An 18,907-nucleotide genomic window follows, 5' to 3' on the forward strand; every position below is an offset into this window, starting at 1 on the left:
AGTTTCTCCAGAGGGCCGCAGATAGAAACAGTGTAATAGTGATGACAGAGGTTTTTGCTTGGAAGGAAGTTGTTGGAAGGTCAAGAGACAATCCCATTTCCCATCAGTGTTGGCTGAATTTTTGAGAAGCAGGTTATTCACAATCAAAGTTGACGGTTTAAATCCATAAATCTTAATGTAGGAGAATGAGCAACACTCACACCTACTGCAACAAAGAAGACTCCACATTACTAACTACTAATAACTGGCCAGTGTAAAATAAGTATGTAAATAAATATGAAGCATTATGTGGCTAATAAGGACCATCAGGTCCTCATCTCAAACATAGAAAAGGTATGGCTTACAGCAATGTGTTTTACATACAACATGCATAAATTATTATCAACCTGAATAGATCATTAGAATATGTTTTGTCATTTCAGAAGTGATTGAGTGTGTTATTCCCAGACTTTCAAGTGTGTAGGTGTTTGCCAGACATTAATATGTGTGTATGCATATTATTCTTATTATATAGTTTTATTATTATATTATATATATGTAGTTTTTTACAATCACTTTGTAGAACCTTGATGTCATTTTTCTCTAGACACAAAACTCAAAACGGTCATCACTTGTAACACAGGCTATCCAATGTTCAAAACATTGCATTGTGCATTCATAGCTTTAAAGAAATATTGCACTTGCACAATCACCGGTTCAAAAACTAATTTATGGTGAAATACCATTGAAACGTTACTTTAGATCACCCACACACAAGCTACCCATAGTTTCACTGTGTCATCGTTCGTACAATCATTAAATATTGTAGTACAAAATAGGTGATACATGTTTCATTATGGTACTACATATAAATATATCCCTGTAAAAGTACTGCAGTAGTAGAGAGAATACTACAGACCAATGTTGTACAAGTCTATCTATCTATCTATCTATCTATAATCATCTTCTTTATTCAGGACATACAAAAAAACGTTCCATAGCACAATACAAAACATAGCAAAAAGGCAGACAAGTGTGTGTGTGTATATATATATATATATATATTGTATTTACCCTTTATTTACAGTATCCAGGTATTTTGATTGAGAACAAATTCTCATTTGCAACGACAACCTGTCACATTCACACAGTTCCACATTCATACCTGGAAGCTGCCCAGTACAACCCCAGTCTGATCTGCTGGCCTGTGTGTGTGTGTGTGTGTGTGTGTGTGTGTGTGTGTGTGTGTGTGTGTGTGTGTGTGTGTTGTATGTGTGTGTGTGGTGTGTGGTGTTGTGTGTGTGTGTGTGTTGTGTGTGCGCAGCATTCCAAGACCGCATCCATACAGTGCAGTACTGTCAATACAGTAAATAGTCTTAAAGGTGGTACATGGGAGCATAGAAACCGTGTCTGATAAACAGTAATACATTACAGTAAAGAAGGATGATGAAATATTACATCCACAGATTATGTAGTCTAATTGGTTCATGTTCCACACTAATTGGTGACAATGAATCTCGTTATCTTGAAACTTTCATGATCTAAACATGGAATATTGTTTGTCTGTTTCCATACAACTATGTATTAAGAGTAATGCAACAGTTACTTATCATTTTGAGTAGTTGTATCGATTGATAGTTAGATGATTGTAATGAAATGAAAAGACAATCATCTGAAATGTAATGTGTGAATTGCTTTTTGAAATAGTAGTACTTTGATGTTAAGTTGTGTCTTATTGAACAGATGATCTTTGTTAAATAAACAAATGATCTTAGGTTTATGTGTATTGTATCCAAGCAATTGAAAAAGTTTTGAAAAATGACGTCAAGGTTCTGAAATTAGCGCCAAAGTGATTGTAAAAAACTGTAACTGTGTTTTAACCAGGGCAGTCAAATAACTCACATGCTGATAAGCTATCGAACATTGAATAAAAAAAGACTAGAAAATGTACTAATATATTTTATTTATGATAATTATTCAAAAAAGCTTCAAAAATTTGGTATGTAAAACACACTTTAAAGATGACATGTTGTAAGAGCGGCTTTTCAGACTTAATGTGTCGGACACAAATAAATGTCTTCACTACAATACACACTACGGCTTTGTGTGCCATCTTGACCCATATAATCTCATACAGCCACACCAGGGGAACATCCAGTGACAACAACCAACTTTCATCATCGGCTGCCACCTCATGTACGACCATCTTTAAACACTGTACAATACTGCCCTCCTATGGTTCAGGACAAATTGACATCTTGGTTTTTTCTAAATAAAATTCAAATGAATCCTAGATTATTATCTATCTAACTATTAAAGCAACGTTTGCCTGGTAAACCTTCCACATAAGTGTTTCATTGTTTTACTCATTTCATAATCTTCCGATGGAAATTTCCTGCTGCTCAGGGACCTCGTGATGTCTAACTTTTCAACTTTTAACCCCAGATGTTTCAGCAAAGGGCCTATTCCTGTTTGCAGGTGAGAGCGATTTTGGTCTCTGTGACTAAAAAGTGGGATATTCCAAATGAGTAATAGTGCAAGTCAATACAAGTGATGGGGCAAAAACATATGGATGAAGTGAAATGAAGGATATGAGCTCTCAACAAAGCAAAAGAAAAGTGAATAAATTAGAATATGATCAAAAGAATGAAAGAAATCAGAGTGTAATAGAGAGAAACAAAAAAAAGGGAGAAGAGGGACAAATAACAAACGGGCTGCCGTGGCTCAGCAGGCCTGTCAGGTTCAATCTGGTGTGGGCCGGCAGGATAGCCAAGGAGCAGTAACTGGGGGAGAGTCCTGGGAGACTTGCGTTTCCTGCCTGCCTCGCCTGCAGACAACCTCTCTTTGTTTTACTGGCCCTTTTTTCCCCTCTACTCACCGCCAGCCCCTCCCCCGCCTTACATCCATTCTCCACCACCCCAAAAAATACAAAACGGGGCTACCTCCATAGGCTGCGTACAGAGAGGGGTTACACACAGTAGAGGAGATGGTCGGGTAGAAGCAGAGACGGATGCAGGAGAGATGAGAGAGAAGGTGAGGGAGTCACAGAAATAGAAAGATTATTGAGAAGCAGACAGATGAGGATGGAGACAGAGTGACTAAGTCCATAAAAAGGCTTGAAAGAGAAAGAAGAGAGAAAGAGAAGAAAAAAAGTCAGACGAAGCACATCTTTGTAATTTGAAAAGAAAACAATATGGTTGCAAACCCTGCTACTGTCTGGTATGGGCTGGAGGAGATGCCCAGTAATATGGACTCATCCACATCTTTTCTACACCCTTATTGTGGCTGTTGGCAGACAATAAGAAGCTTCAAAAACAATTTTCCCTTTACCAGCATGCAAGGCAACAATAGAGACAATTCAAGGTTTTTACCAATACAATCACTTCATGTTGGGGTTAATTGGAGTGAGTGAAAGGTAGGGAAGCAGAAGTGCAGAAGTGCAGAAGAAGCAGCAGATGTAAATTTAACAAAGCCCAAGTGGCCGGGGGTACTCGGGGCGAGCCAGCCACGCAAACCGAGACACAGACCCAAATGTGAACACACAGAGCTGCCTCTTCCCCAACCTCCCCCCTCTCTCTCCTTCATTTTTCCAGGCCTCGCTCTGACTGCGACTTGAGCCAGTTTCCACTCTGGTCTGGGGTGTGGTGCACGCTCCTGGGAGACTTTGACTGCAGGACCAGTTAGTCAAAACAAGGCCTGAGTGCTAGACAGAGAGGGAGAGAGAGGCAGAGAGACGTAGAAAGACAGCGGGAGACATGAGTCGGAGAGAAAGAACAACTGAGCAGAGAGGGGTAAGATAGACAGAGAAAAAGAGGACAGGGAGAGAGTCGAGTCATGGACTGTTTTAACCTGGAGTCTGAGCCAGGGAGAGAGACCCAGACAAGGCAAACTTTTTTTAATACCCGTAATACAGGTGCTTTAAAAGCCATCTGTGTGAGGAAGGACCCATAAGAGGAGGAGAATGATAGCAAAGTACAGGAGTTAGACAAGGTAAGGAGACAGTGGATGCACCAGAACAGAGAAGCATCAGAAAAATATGTCCAGTGCAACAGGGGACTGCAACACTGCTGTACATAAACATATGAAAGTTATCAATATAACGTTATTGTTTGTGTTCTAAAGAGAGAATTGCATCATTCATTTACTTTTTCTTTTCTTTTTTTCTTTTCGCAATGCAAAGGGAAGCAATTGAAAGTCATAAATGTAGGACAGCTTATACACTTAATGGCTCCCTTATAGTTGTATTGCCACTTTGAATTGGCAAAATAAAAACATTCACAGGAGTGAATCATCATCTTTCCTTATTCACTGAGGTGCAGCGGAGAATATGAGTGTCCTTGCTGCCAATTATAAAATTCCAGAATGTCATAGCAGCGACAAAAACAAGAGCTAATAATTGAAAAAGGTAAAAAGACTCAGGGGAAAAAAGCTGTCTAATGTGCAAACATTAACGCCAAGATATTACCACAAACAATACACATTTACTTTTCAACATACACACTGTAACACATGCTGTAACACATGCTACATTAAGACATGCAGGAACCCACCCACATACACACAGTAGACATAGACTTTAGATAAACACTGAGAGCTACATACACACACATACACACGCACACACACACACACACACACACACACGCACACACACACAACACACACACACACACACACACACACACACAGCCTTTCATAGCTGCTGCATTCCGTGTTTTATATGCTCTCTTTTATTCATAACATTGCATTTTACACCACAGAGTCTGGAGCAGATTAAGGGTTGTCTCCTGCTGCATGCTCATGCTTACTCTACCCCAAAGAGTCTGTATGGTATTTGACTGTTCTCGAAAGGCAATATGAACTTGAACATCTGGCAATGCTGATCTGAGACAATGTCGATAAAGGCTTTTCCTGAAGTTAGACTTCTTTTATTGTTGAGTCACTAACTCCCAACTCCAATGTTGATGTTTTTCTTCTTCATATTGTTTCACCTTTTCACTTAATTTTGCAAATGAAAGAATGAAAATAACACTTTGGAATATTTAATGTGGTTATTAAGTTTCATCATTTTAGGGTGAGTACAAATATTTCAAAACAGAGCAATTCATTTTAAATTGGATGGATATCAATCTCATAACTTGGTTGTATTTCCAAATTCTTGAAAATCGACCCTGTTGTAGAGGCAGGCTTTCCTCAGCTGTTCATTGGCTGGGATCACAGGACACGACTATAGAGGCACAGTCAGTGTTACAGGAGCCCATAATAGAAGTCACCTCTTGTGAAAGGGAAATGCTGTTGAAGGGAGTGACCCTGTATTCCTGCCAGTCCAAATACCTGGCGCTGAGAACCAGGAAGACCGGGGTCGGAGGTGACTGAGCAGAATCGTATCTGGCCTGCCCATTGGTCTATTGGCATTGAAGCCGGGCTAGAACATGGCCTGCTAATGCTCACCACTGGGGCAGATAGAGAGAGGCAGAGGGCATTCTTGGACACTTATCAGACTTAGTGTTTCCTCTCCTCCTGCCTTGATAGGGCCCCTCATCCTGTGAGCAAGGCTATCACTGTTATTGCAGTCCTTGCTCCCGTCTATGGTGGTGACACCATATAGCCGATGTAAAGGATGTGCAGCTTTTTTTTCTTTCTCTTTCAAAGATGCAGCCTTCGCCTAGATGGTGTTGTGTCAGCACAAAATAATGTTTGTAGAGTGAACATATCCAGAGGAAAGAGACAATCATCCAGAGCTGCTCTGGGCGTTGTTCTCAGAAACTCAGCTTTGCTTTTGCAAGAATATACTGGTGCAAAATGACCAACAATGCAACAGGTATCATTTGCTGCATTTATACAATACTACAGATTTCTCAATGTAAATGCGGATTCAACAAACAAATTGGATCCAGTAATTGTGACACCTGTAAAAACAATCACCAAGCAGCTCACATGATAATACTGTAACACAAACCAAAAGTCCATATAAATGCGTATTTTATGTTTACATTAATTCCTAAAATCTTATTCACATTTATAAAAAAATAAACTCTCCATGACAAATCTCAAGATAAGGTGAGCTGATACCAGTTTGTCCTGTTTATTTTCAGGTAATGTGCCTTTTGAGAAAGAAGTGTCTATATCTTGACAAAAAAGAGTAACTTGACGAATATCAAGAAAAATGGATTGAATTACATTTTTGAGTCAAGTTGATTTGTGTTCAAAACAAGTGAGTGAATAACCTTAACTAATGTACAGATTTTTGTTCTTGTTTGAAAAATAAAATACGTGGTACATTACATTCTGTATTTCATAACCAAATTTCATAAACACAGTGTATTGTATATGGATTTTGTAGAGGAAAATGTGTGAAAGTGCAAAATGACAAGAAGTGGCGAGTTTAATACAATGACAACAGTCCATCCAGCACATAAAGTATGGCTGCTCTCCCTTTAACCTTCTGTCATCCTCTCTGCCATTAATCCACTTATACACACAGTACAAAACACACACACACACACACACACACACACACACACACACACACACACACACACACACACACACACACACACACACACATATACACACACACACACACACACATACACACACGCTCTCCTTCCCACTCCAGTCTGGTCTAAAACAGCCAATCAGGCTCTTCTGCCATGATTACCGCACACTTGCTTCAGCACCTGTTCCTGATGCCTGTCTATCTAAACAAACAACCTCATTCACACTTCTTACCTCCTGCTTCTCTCCCATAATCACCACATTCACTGCCTGTTCTTGCCCCTGCTGCTGTAGATTGAACTCATCAGCACACTGCTTTTGTCTTGTTAATACGCCTCTATTCTGACACCACCCTTGGAGCTACTATGTGTTGTCACAACGTTCAGGTAGCGATTCTGAATAGCGTGGTCTGCTGTAGCAGCTTGGCTCATATTTTTCAACAACACAAAAGGTGCACCTGCACAGAGCTTTGTCTGTGGCATGTGGTGACTGCATGCACTTTGGATTCGTATGAGTGGTCTGTATTGTCAAGTGTGTGCGCTTGTGTGTATCTGTTTGTATCTGCTCGTCTGAAGCTGGCAGGTACTGTGAAGCAGAATTTGAGCTCTCATCAATACATTTTTTTCTCTGTTTTTGTCTCCCATTCTTCTTTTTTATCTTTTAAGGTAGTCTAACATTCTCACTTTGCCCCCTTGATATAAAACTGTTACATTAGCCCGAATATGCACAGATAGATATTAGGATATGAAAAAAATATGTGTCCCTACCCTCTTTGGCAGCCAGACGTGGGGATGGGTCTGTGTGAGATGGTGCATTGTAGGATAATGATGAGCTACCTGTAATGAAGTGAGACAAAAGAGAGCATAGTAAGACAAAACAATGTCTCATCCACCAGTCCTGTAATGCATAAAGACGAACGATTATACCTAAAACCAGCATTTAAAAACCTGAATAAGACATATGCAAACTTTCATACATTCCTACATAAGAGCATCCAGTGATTAAAAGTACACATTATACAGTAATTCACTTATAAGGTTCAGCATTAACATTGTGATTATTAGTGTCATTAGATCTTCCAGAATATTTACAGAGTTGTATATTAATCATGATAACTTTGCTGTAAGGGAAATTGTAATTTGAAAGTGTACCCCTACCCTGAAGCCTATGACACAAAGTTCAAAATGTATATCATTAGCCAGCAGGTGGCAGTACATGGCTCAGCTCATATAGAGCCCATTTCATTTCTTGAATTGTTTTCCTGTTTTGTCTTCAAAAATAATCTCAGAAAGAAAAGAATTCATGATACATAAATCTAGTCTCAAATAAGCAAATTCAGCACACTGTCTGTCTTTTTAAATTGTAGGAAAAACCCTGTAGCCTGTGAGGATTTTAACTGCAAACCTGATTGCTGAATAATAAAGTCAGAGAGGCAAGAGTCTGCATATGGCCGCCTATTTATTTCACCTTATGGAGCAGAACTCTGTGCTGCATTCCTCCACTTACACAGGCACCCTGGGCGGCACCAAAATGCTCTCTTAATTTTAGCTGCCCCAAGGCATAAATCAGCGAGTGGAAAAACAGAGCCAAAAATGCACAGAGAAAACACAAGAGCAGCTACTGCATGGTGAGTGTTAAGATTTAGCACAAAGACGGCTACGGAGAGATGCTGAGTAAGGAAGATACCTTTTCTGAATGGGGGCATTCTGAAAAAGAACAAAAAACTCCAAAGCAAAATTCAATTTGTGATGGGCTTTTCTTGAGATTCGATGCAGGATTCCTACTTAACTTGCTGTGCTGCTGGCGATGGGGTTGGGGGGATGAAGGGGCCCATGGTGGCAGACTAGGGGTCTGTTTTTTTTTAGGGGGTGGTTGGGGGGGGGGGGAAAGTGGGGTGCTCCACAAATGTATTCTAACCTCCTAACACCCCACCCCTCCCAGTACTACCTACTCCACGGCACCCCCAATGCTCTGGGTCTAGTTTAGAAACCTGGGGGCCTCAGAACAGGGGAGCCATTGTATGAGGCAGGGTCCCTGCACAGCAATCAAACGCAGCTCCCCGTACAAAAATAATTCCACACGCAGAGTGTAAGCGCACAGGGGCAAGCAAGCCACCAAAAGCTTTGGATTGAGGGGGAAAAAGTGTAAGAGAAAGATAGACAGACATACAGAAAAAGAAGGAGAGAGAAGTGAGGAGGAAGGGGCTGTTAACCCTTTTCCTGCTGTGTGCCACATATGTGGGCTGACCCAGACAGGCAAACAGGCAGCATTGCTGAGAAAACCTCAAACCATCCCACAGAGAAACCCAGGGCTGCTGTAGAGAGTGAGAGTTTGTGAGGGAGTAGGGGAGAGCGAGTGAGAGAGGGAGAGAGAGAGAGAGAGAGAGAGAGAGAGACACCACAGCTGACACACAGTTTGGTGGAGGGAGTCTTGGCTGTGCTGCCTATTTATTTGGACGGCTTCTTCCTCTCTTAGAAAACAAACGTCCTGGTAATCTGACAGCACAGTGGGAGGACTGGCCAGTGTTCAGCCTTTAAGACCCTCACTCTCTCTTTCCCTTTGCAGTCACATCTGCTTAGAGTCTGTAAGATTACATAACATCCACAAACAATTTTCTTTTCTCTCCTTCCTATCACCAATGGCTCTTTCAAAATGCCCTGTCCTTCAGTTTCTGCATGGCCATAATGTTGAGAGCTTTAAGGGCTAATTAAGCATTGTGATTGACCTCCATCGGGCCCATGCAGTTTATTCCGCAGAGCTATATGATGCCATTGCCTCAAACATGTGGTCTGAGCTTTGCCGTCAAACTGAGGGTCCCAGTCACCCAGTTTTGGGAATCTTGCCACCTCAAGGAGGACAAATGGGCTCCAGCCAACAAACAGTAAGTCATCCTTTTAGCTCTGTAGGATAAAGCTGCACTGAGTAGCACCACTGCCCGTCTTCATACCAGCCATCCATAGTGCATGAGAGATATTTCCAACAAGTCATCCAAACTAAAAGAGATTATGTGTCATCACCTTCCAAAACGACCCATGAGCGTGTTGTTAGCTGACACCCCAACTGTGACAATGACATTGTTTGCTGGCAGTATTGGGAAAGTTACTTAAAAATGTAATCAATTATTTATGTTGTATTTGCATTACTTTACTAATTACTCTAGTGAAAATATTTTTGCCCGAGCGAAACCAGAGATGAAATCCAATATTTCCAGAGACTGTGTCCAGCTTTTCAGCAACAGCACTACACACTCACATATCGTACAGCAAAAAGAACAACAGTGGGGCCCACTGTTGTTTTTGCTGTACGATATGTGAGCTTCGTCCATGAGTGCAGTCTGCTCTCTCCCCAGGCAGACAGTTAACACTTGTGAGATCACAAAAATGCATTTGAAGATGCAAAGCCCTGACAAATAACAGGTATGCCTATAAAAATGAAATAAAAACGTTAATGCTGAGATGCCTATGCGACCGAGCTGCGGAATAATGCACAGAGCACCTCCAACCCTGACCAAAATCAGGTGATTCGTGAATTAAGGCTCACGAGAGGCTAACAAAGACCCCCTCCAGCCCCCGTCCTGAATATAAAGGATATAAATCCTTCAATAAACAGCAAACAAGCTGACCCATAAAAATGCCAAATTGTCACTGAGATTAGTAACAGTAATGTAGAACAAGAACTTAAATTGTAATCACTTACACTGCTCCTTACGTTACTGAAATGCATTATTGCATAAGTATTGTCATACTACAAAAATGTTTCTTATGATATTTTTCTGACCTACTAAGACTATCGTTAAGGTTTGGTTTGGTTTAGGCACAAAAACTTGGGTAAGCTTGGGGAAAGAACCGTGTTTTTTTCAACATTCATTGCTGGTATGTGACTTGGCACAAACTCGCATATGAAATTCACATACACAACACCATGAAGTCTACTTTGCTTCTCACCTTGCTACATAAAGGTCACAATACTTCCTGCATTGGCACTAAATGTTGGCATTGGACATAAATCTTGCGGTGCTGAATCGCCCAATATGAACGTAATTTCTGAAGCTACTGGGCCGGTAAATGGGTATTCCAGAATGATCTCACCAAAGAAGGACATAATGGGTTGTTTGTTTAAAAATGACAGAACAAGTAAGTAGAGTGATGTTAAGGCTGTAACAAAACATTTTAGCGAGGCTGCGGTGGAGGGGTTCACATCCCATTTCCTACCAATGGTCAACATTGTTTTGATGATCTTTTGAGATCCAAAATTGAAAGCTCCCTAACCTTAACCAATTGTTTTAGTTACCTAACCTAAAGACCTTGGTATGCTCAGAAAAGTGCCAGAAATAGACATGTGAAGAATGAAAAAAAGAAGAATGAAAAAAACTTTCTCTCACACCTGATCAATCGCATGAAGTTTGTGTGAATTTCAGATTGTCAGTTTCGGAAAGTTACAGGAATGTTTGGACGCAGCGACACCAATTCCGATGTTGTAAAGGTGTGTTGGCGGATCTTCTAAAACACGTTGGGATTATGCCCAAAAAGTAATCTTTAAAAAACTTTGGGATTTACGTTAAAAAACATCACTGACTGTGAATCAACGTTTTGCAGAATTGTCCCAAAATGAACATTCTTATCTGACGATTGGGTTGCAAGTGCAATTATTATGCACCTCTAAGCAGCTAGCTTCAATTACAGCTGAGCTCATCTCAGTGTTTACATGACTAGCAACTGCTTATTATCCACCCCCACTTATGCAAATGTGATATGCACATAAATTCCTGTAGTGCTAAGTGCTTAAACCCCAGCAGTCAAGTGAGCAGCCGCAGACTGCTCGGTAATGGTGGCTAAGAGACGGACAGCTAACAGTAAAGGGCGCGCAGCCAGGCTGTTGAGCCCCTGTGCACCAGTGATAATCTGCCAATAGAAGGAACTAATGCAAGCGGAGCTCAATAAAAATGTTGTGAGGGGAGAAAGGGGAGCGAGAGAGAGAGAGAGAAAGAGAGAGAGAGTTCTCCAGACCTCCTTTTTCCCTACTCAGCCTTCGAGCCCAGATGTTTATGGTCTGTATAAACTATTGAGGGCTCGAGAATGTCCCCCACTCTGGAGCGAGCATCAGCGGTAGTGCAGAAGCCCAGACTCTTTTTTTTTTTTTTTTTTTTTTTTTTTTTTTTTTTTTTTTTTTTTTTTTTTTGACTCCCTCACTGTAAATCCATCCAGACACACAAGCAACGGCGACAGCTGGGAAACAGAACTATTGCTATTCTCCAACAACAGTATATCATGACCCCCTTGGACCGTTTCCACGCACTTCTAAAAAATAGTCCCCCGGCCCCCTGAACTTATTTTTTTGGTCCCACACTCACTCTCTATAATTGTTTCTCTTGCTCACACACTCCTGCCCATGTCCTTAAATAACAAATGTAAAACCTCTCAGTCAAGGGCATATTTCTTCATCCAGTGTCTACTCCTCTGTTTCTTCAGATCCACAGTAGTTTTGCTCTCAGTTTTCTGTCTCCTTACTTTACCTCCTCACTCCCCTTTCCATTTTTTTCCCTGTTTCTTCTCACATCTCTGTCTGCTGGAGGATACGGCTTTCGTTGTCTGAGGTTTTTTGCTCTGCTCCGTTTCCAGCACATGTGGTATCAAACCGACCTACATGGGTGCGATAAAGCAAACAGTCCGCGGTCCCTCCCTGACAGACTAATTTGAACAAATTCTCAAATTGCACCCAAAATTGAAAGCACATTGGGGTGCGGGCGGCCATTACTTATAAAAATCTGGATAAGTGACCAACAGTGAGGCCAAAATAATGCATGGGCAACTACCCTTGTTACTGCAAGCAGCTGGGTAGCCAGACAGATGTTCAGATTGTGCCCGCGGTTGCACCAGTGTGGTGTCTGAACGATATTTACGCACATGACGTGGCAGGAATGTTTTGTTATGGTATGGCTGTAGGGTGGGGATGTGTGTCCCTGCCCCGTGCCGAGTGTACGTACAGGGCTTAGTGATTCTGAGGAATGTTAATCAGAGGTTCAATAAACAACCAAACGCACACATGATGCACACAGATGTGTATGAAATGATTGCAGTAGTAGCCCTTTGGACCATCCATTTTTTTTGGAGGAGCATGGGGGTCATACAGGGAAGAGTGGTGAATGGGATTGGAGGAAGACATGTAATCACTAATACTTCCAGGGCTTGGCTCAGTATTTCCCTTCCTCTCTCTTTTTCTGTATTCTCGAAGCTCGGCTCAGCTCCAAATCTCGTGAGTGAAGCCAGAGGTCTATTTTCTGGACGGGGTTACTCCTTGTCTATGATTGTGTTTGTTTGTGCTGCGGGGGGAAAAGAGAGAGCGGCTTTAGATTCCAAATCATCAGCCCTGCAGGGTCGGTATAAAGCCTCAACCCTCCTCCTCTTCCTCCTCCATCTCAGTCTTCCTTAGACGTTCATTTACTAATATGGTTCCTCTTGCCCTTAGGCTCCCAGTGTCAATAATACACACTGCTTGCTTCTCAGAGAGCTGCCCCCAAACAGGTCAGTCAGTGCAGGCACGGGACGGGAGCATTCATCTTTTTGATTGTTGGGAACGTATCCAAAGTAATTTCAACTGGCAAGTGGAGAGGATTCCCGAGACATCTCCTCTGTCTCCAAAACACACAGGGTTTAAATCGAAAAAAAGGGCAGCAATGGGCAGAGTCGCGGTACAGCACGCCTAAGCCGTGGCTAAGTCACGCAGCCAGTGGCCATAATGAAAACTGCTCTGCGGAGTGTGCCCAGTGGCAGTCAGACGGATCCACCCGCTGCAGTGCTGCACAATGAGGCTGTTATACTCATGACAAGCATCTCTCTCTGCCCAGACGCCGTGCACAGAGAAAACTGTTGACACCCACAAAATAAAGTTCCCATTACATCACACGGAGGCCCATCGCAATTTTTTTGGGAGTAATGTTAAATTTAGTTGAGCCATCGGTCACTCCACCCAGCGTGTTGTCATGATATTCTGCAGCCACAGTAGAAACAGCTCTCACTATTTTAAAGCACATACTGTAATGCAAAGAATTCAAAGATGGGACAAACTGTTCTCTGTATGTACAACAATCACATTACTCCTGATCTGCTTATTTTTATAGTAAATGGTAGACATAGCTATTGTCTGAACCAGACATCACTGTGTATTCAAAGCAACAGGCATGCCAGATGTTACATCTTATATCAAAATGTAATTTGCATACTGCCTCAGAAAAATTGGCTTTGTTTCCCCGTCCGAAACATATGAAGCAGGATTGCACCGAGGAACTCTTCAAAGGCAACAGGCTCAAATTTAGTTGCCTCCATTGCAAATTGCAGATCAACTTTCTTTACTGTGCTGAACACACAGGCCTTGCGTGATTCCTGAGGCAATGCACCTGGGCTTCATCTTTCTGGACCATGTGGAATAAGGCGGAGCAAAGTCAAGTGGGGGTGTAGTCGATGGTTATCTCGAGAAGGGAGAGAAACCCCTTTGGTTTCCACAGCTCTGCTTAATACTGGGTAGCCATTATAAAGAAATGAGTTTCCAGTAAAAGCAATTCTATTGTTTATTGACGGTAATATGACTACAGTGCGGTGACAAAACAAACAAAGTGTCATGTCATTTGCTGGGGTTTAGCATTTTTTCACTCTCCCTTCTCATCCAAAAGTAGGGAAGAGTATATGAAAAAAAGACTTGTGTCTTGACTGAAAGTTGATTCAATTCCATTCTTTGGCATGAGATGGAAGCCAGTGCAGACTTCAACTTCAGCACAAACAGCAGGATGTACAACCAAAAATAGTGTCCTTTTACTGTCCTTATGCTGTCAAATTGCTGTAAATTTTCTCTTCTGTTTTTTATCAATTATGCTGTCAAATTGCTGTAAATTTTCTCTTCTGTTTTTTATCAATTGTCAAACAACTTGGAGTCCAACATTTGTTTAAAAACCCTATTACTTCATTCAATCCATTGTTCCTCTCAATTCACCTTTTTGTTTAGTAGCACTTGAGTTGCACAAAGTGTACTTACTTTCCCTGAGGTAATTGAGATGAGAGAGAAGCACTTCGGCGTTGTACATGGTGGTGAGCCGGAGAAAGTCATCCTTGCCCATTTTACAGAGGTCTTTGCCGTCTGTGTTCTGAAACATGGCTGTGTCGATCTCTAAAAGGCCGTACTCCTTGATGGCCCACTCCAGCCACTGGCGCACATGGTCCTGAGACCACAACGAGGGGTCTGCAAGCAACATAGAAGAAGAAGAAGAAGAAGAAGAAGAAGAAGAAGAAGAAGAAGAAGAAGAAGAAGAAGAAGAAGAAGAAGAGAGAAGAGGTTTTATTTTTTATTATTGACTCCATACTAATTGTTACTGGACAGACACCAGGGAAGACAGAGTTGGGAGACCATCATATCCAAGTAAGGTAAAGGCAGGGGGCCAATGTATAAATTATGTATCAGTAGCAGACCTTGTTCAATAATAATATTCTTTGCCTTATTTTAACCAAATGAATAGGATTTGCCAGATGACTCATATTAGGTTTCTGGTAAATAATCTTTCACAGAGTAGTATATTCACTCTGAGATCCCTTCCTGTGATTGTTCAAACTTTTAGTGTGTTTTGCATTGCATTTGCAAGTACTACTTGATCCAAGTCTGATATACTGCACAGCCAATCTGGAAACCAAACCCCAAACTTACCACTTGTGGTTAAGGAGGGGCCTCCATGTGGAGCTTCTATTCAGTTAATAGATGAGTGGACGTTTGCATCAGTTTAGCACTAACATTTGAATACAATAGCCTTTACAATGGAAAGTTGACCACGGCTCCATTCGATTTGGGAAAGCACCGTCATTCTCTTTGGCTCTCTGGCTTACGTGTAGCAACGTAATTAACTTACGTGTTAAAATTACTTTTCTAAAGGCTATAACCCTGAAGCTGCACTTGTTACTCCCTGAATTGTGCTATTTCACATACAGAAAGATCAAATTTGTGAAACCAGTGAAGAAATATATAGGCCTGGCAGACAAACAGACATCTCTACCTGCACGCATTCAGCCGTGCTCCCATGAGTGACGTAAAACTTTGGAACAATGCTTTACCCTGCAAAACAGCTAAATCAAAATGGGACTAATAAAACATTTACAGCATTGGCAAAATTATACCAAAACAGAGACTGATTCTGTCTGTAATCAAAGCAGCACCACAGTGAAACACCTCAAACATTTAGCGCCTGTATAAATATGCAGTGGATATACAGACATATGCAGACACATATTTAACCTTCAAATCATGTAAGATATGATTTATTTTTAATATATAAATACTTTCTGTCATTACATACCTGCGGGTACAATGACTCTCCGCTCATTGGTTGTCATGTTGGGGGGAGGAGCATTCTTCTCATCCATGTAGTTTCCATAGTTCATCTGAGATGCATCATTACCCCCCACAAGCTTATTGCATTTACCCACACTGCAGTCCACTGGAGACTCCCTGCTACACAAACACACATACGAGGAAGTTAAAAATAATATTTAGCAAAATAAATTGGGTGTTTTTTTGTTGTTGTTTTTTCAGTCATTGACTTTGGAATGGAATAGATAAGCCCTACGCTAGCCAGGGAAAAGTTCACTGAAGATTAGAGGCAACAAGTGAAGGTTAGCTCTGGTAAAGAAATGGTCTGTTAAATGACAAATGACAATATGTATAGTAGCAGCTGTAGTAATAAACATCAAATGTCTAATATGTCTAATAAAGATAGATACAACTCATATCTCACTAAACACTAAACATGTAAGTTAAGTGGTTTTCATGCCATACCTGGATCCATTCATGTGCTCGTATTCTCTCTTGACGTTGACCCGCACTGGCTGGTTGATCCACTCCTGCTGTGGGGGTAAGGGGTTGATTTTGTGGGTCTGGCCGTAGTCCTGTGTGCCAGATGCAGTCATGTCTGTCTTTGGGAGAGGGGCAGCAGCAGCGTACGGAGGCTCAAATAGGGACTGGTCTTCACTCACCACTGATAGCGCCTCCTGTAGGTGGAAGGAACACATACTTGGTATGTCTTTCTCAACTCATTTTTAAAGTGCCAGTATGTGAGCTCCCAAATAAGCTGTATACAGCCAGCCTAAACAATATACATTTAAAGAAAACAAAAAAACTTCAATATTTTGCAAAATAGGCTTATTTGCTTTCTTGTAGAGAGTTAAGTCTGTCCGTTTCACTTAAGGCTACCACCACCAGCTGGTTGACTTAGCTTAGCATAAAGCCTAGACGCAGGAGGACTAAGCTAGCCTTGCTCCATCCAAATGTAACAAAATACACCTACCAACACTTCTAAAGTTTACAAATGGTTTTACGTGGGCTTATGTGCTATATTTTGGGCACAGTGACTTCCTGGAGTCTGCTGGTTGATTGGCACACAACTTTACACTTTTTTGTACATATAAAAGAAATAAGATATTCAGTGTTAATTGAGGAGTTTTAGAGGTTCACAAGCGTTTTATTTTTTGGACATGGCCAGGCTAGCTGTTTCCCCCTGCTTTTTAATGCTAAGCTAACCTTCTCCTGGCTGCAGTTTCTTATTTAACCCTTGTGTTGTCTTCCTGTAGACCATTAACTTGTTGTCCTTCTGGGTCAAAATTGAAAATGACCTTTTGTGGGCGCTTTTTCCGACGTTTTTTCTGTGCTTTTGACACTTTTTAAAACGTTTTTGTGACTTTTTTTTCCCCCAACGCTTTTTTAAAATTCATGGTCAATGAACCTAATTTATTTTTTGTTTAAAAAACACAGAAACTATCAATTATTTTGACTAACAGTTAAGATCAGAGGATGTTGAGTGGATCACAGTTTATGTCAAAGTTTAGTAAAACCATTTCTTTTTTTTTAAATGCTATAAAATTTAATAAAACACCCAACATTCAATGGAATTAATCATTCATGTTACCTGCGAAGAATGTTTTATGGCTTCCACACAACGTGCTTCCATGCATCCATGTTATTTTTGGGCAGTTTGGATGAAAAAAAAACATATTTCTGATATAAAAAACTTTAAAAATGGGTCAAATTTGACCTGAGGACAACACAAGGGTTAACAGACAGATATTACAGTGGTATCAGTCTGTTTTTCTAATTCTCTGCAAATAAAGCAAAGAGGCATATTTCTCAAAAATATCAAATTGTTTTCAGTAGTAATACATAGTTGTGTAATAAGAATGATAACAATAAACTCACAAACATGAGTAAATACAACTCCAGTCTTTCATTTTACACTACCCGGAAACCTGTGATGTCAAATTTTCAATCTCTTGTGTATTTTTTTGTTTACAGCAATTATGTGTAGTTATGGGTCATATCGTAGTCTGGCATCCTAAGTAGTTTGTGTACACAGCCCACGGAGCAACTGCAGCTTCCTGTTGATGTTAGGATGCCTTCAATCAGGGAGTATGACAGAGTTGTAAAGCTCGGCTTTACCCACGTACTGGTTTACCGACATTATCATTCAATACATACAGCTGTTCTACCAGTAAAGGTTGGACATTGGATCACAAAAACAAAAACAAACAAAAGCAATGGCTCTCAAACTCTCATGTTTACTGTATGGGCTGACAAATAAAAATATTCTAAACCAAATCTTTCCAGATTGCTGGTTGTGTAATCATTTTCTCTTGCTCATTATCAGTTCTTAACTTGGACCCAAAACTTCCCTGTCATGCCCTGATGTGTCTGTCTTGTCTGAGCGTTGGGCTTCCCTCCACAGCTGAAGACTCAACAGAAGCGGGGGGGGTCATTGCTACACTGACCCCTCTGCTGTAGCTCAGCTGGAGAAATGTAAGTTTATTAAAGAAAACAAATGCAGAAACTTGCGGCTGGCCAAGATATTACGTGGTTTCCAACATGCTCCTTGTGTAATGTCTTGGAAGTAAAGCATGGATTGTGTACTTTGAGGTTTACTTTTTAACATACAGTTGTCACCACTAAGTGTTTGACAATGAACACAGTTGGGCAATGTCACCATGTCAGACCGGTGCCAGGCAACTTTTAGCTGGCACCGAATGGGGATCCTGCTCATCAATAACTTAAAGAGTCAGCCTTTCTTATAATTGGTCCATCCATCATTGTTAAAAACATACAAACACAAAAATAACAATGAGTCAGAAAATCAAGTGAAATCATTACAGTCATATGCTTCTGCTGGGGATTAGGCTCGGGTCTGATGCACATCTGGATCTGATAGGATCTGATGGCACAGCTTAGAACGAGACGTGTCTAATTCCTGAGGACTGAATTATTTCATTCCAAAATGCCACATATCTGCTTCGGGGGGAAAACGCTACTTGATATTCATTGATCAGTATTTCCAACATGTAGCCGTTTGCATTCTCTAAAATGCTGCTTTCATGAAAGCAAAATCCTCAGGATCTCACATAACTTCAGTATC

At 41.0% G+C, this 18,907-nt stretch overlaps 1 protein-coding gene across 8 annotated transcripts in view; it reads right to left on the bottom strand.

Moving 5' to 3' along the window:
• Positions 1-18,907, bottom strand: part of fli1 (Fli-1 proto-oncogene, ETS transcription factor) — a 33,646-nt gene that overhangs the window by 5,450 nt on the left and 9,289 nt on the right. For 4 of the 8 annotated variants that reach the window (XM_039790240.1, XM_039790259.1, XM_039790276.1 and 1 more), the window contains 4 exons: positions 16,288-16,499; positions 15,809-15,963; positions 14,503-14,706; positions 7,245-7,313 (listed from right to left, as the gene is read on the bottom strand). In XM_039790240.1, the coding sequence (XP_039646174.1) occupies positions 7,245-7,313; positions 14,503-14,706; positions 15,809-15,963; positions 16,288-16,499 (640 nt within the window). The remainder of the gene's footprint in view (positions 1-7,244; positions 7,314-14,502; positions 14,707-15,808; positions 15,964-16,287; positions 16,500-18,907) is intronic. The other 4 variants (XM_039790251.1, XM_039790268.1, XM_039790287.1 and 1 more) reach the window with 2 other exon arrangements.

Source organism: Perca fluviatilis, chromosome 2, assembly GCF_010015445.1.
Source record: "Perca fluviatilis chromosome 2, GENO_Pfluv_1.0, whole genome shotgun sequence".
NCBI lineage: Eukaryota > Metazoa > Chordata > Actinopteri > Perciformes > Percidae > Perca > Perca fluviatilis.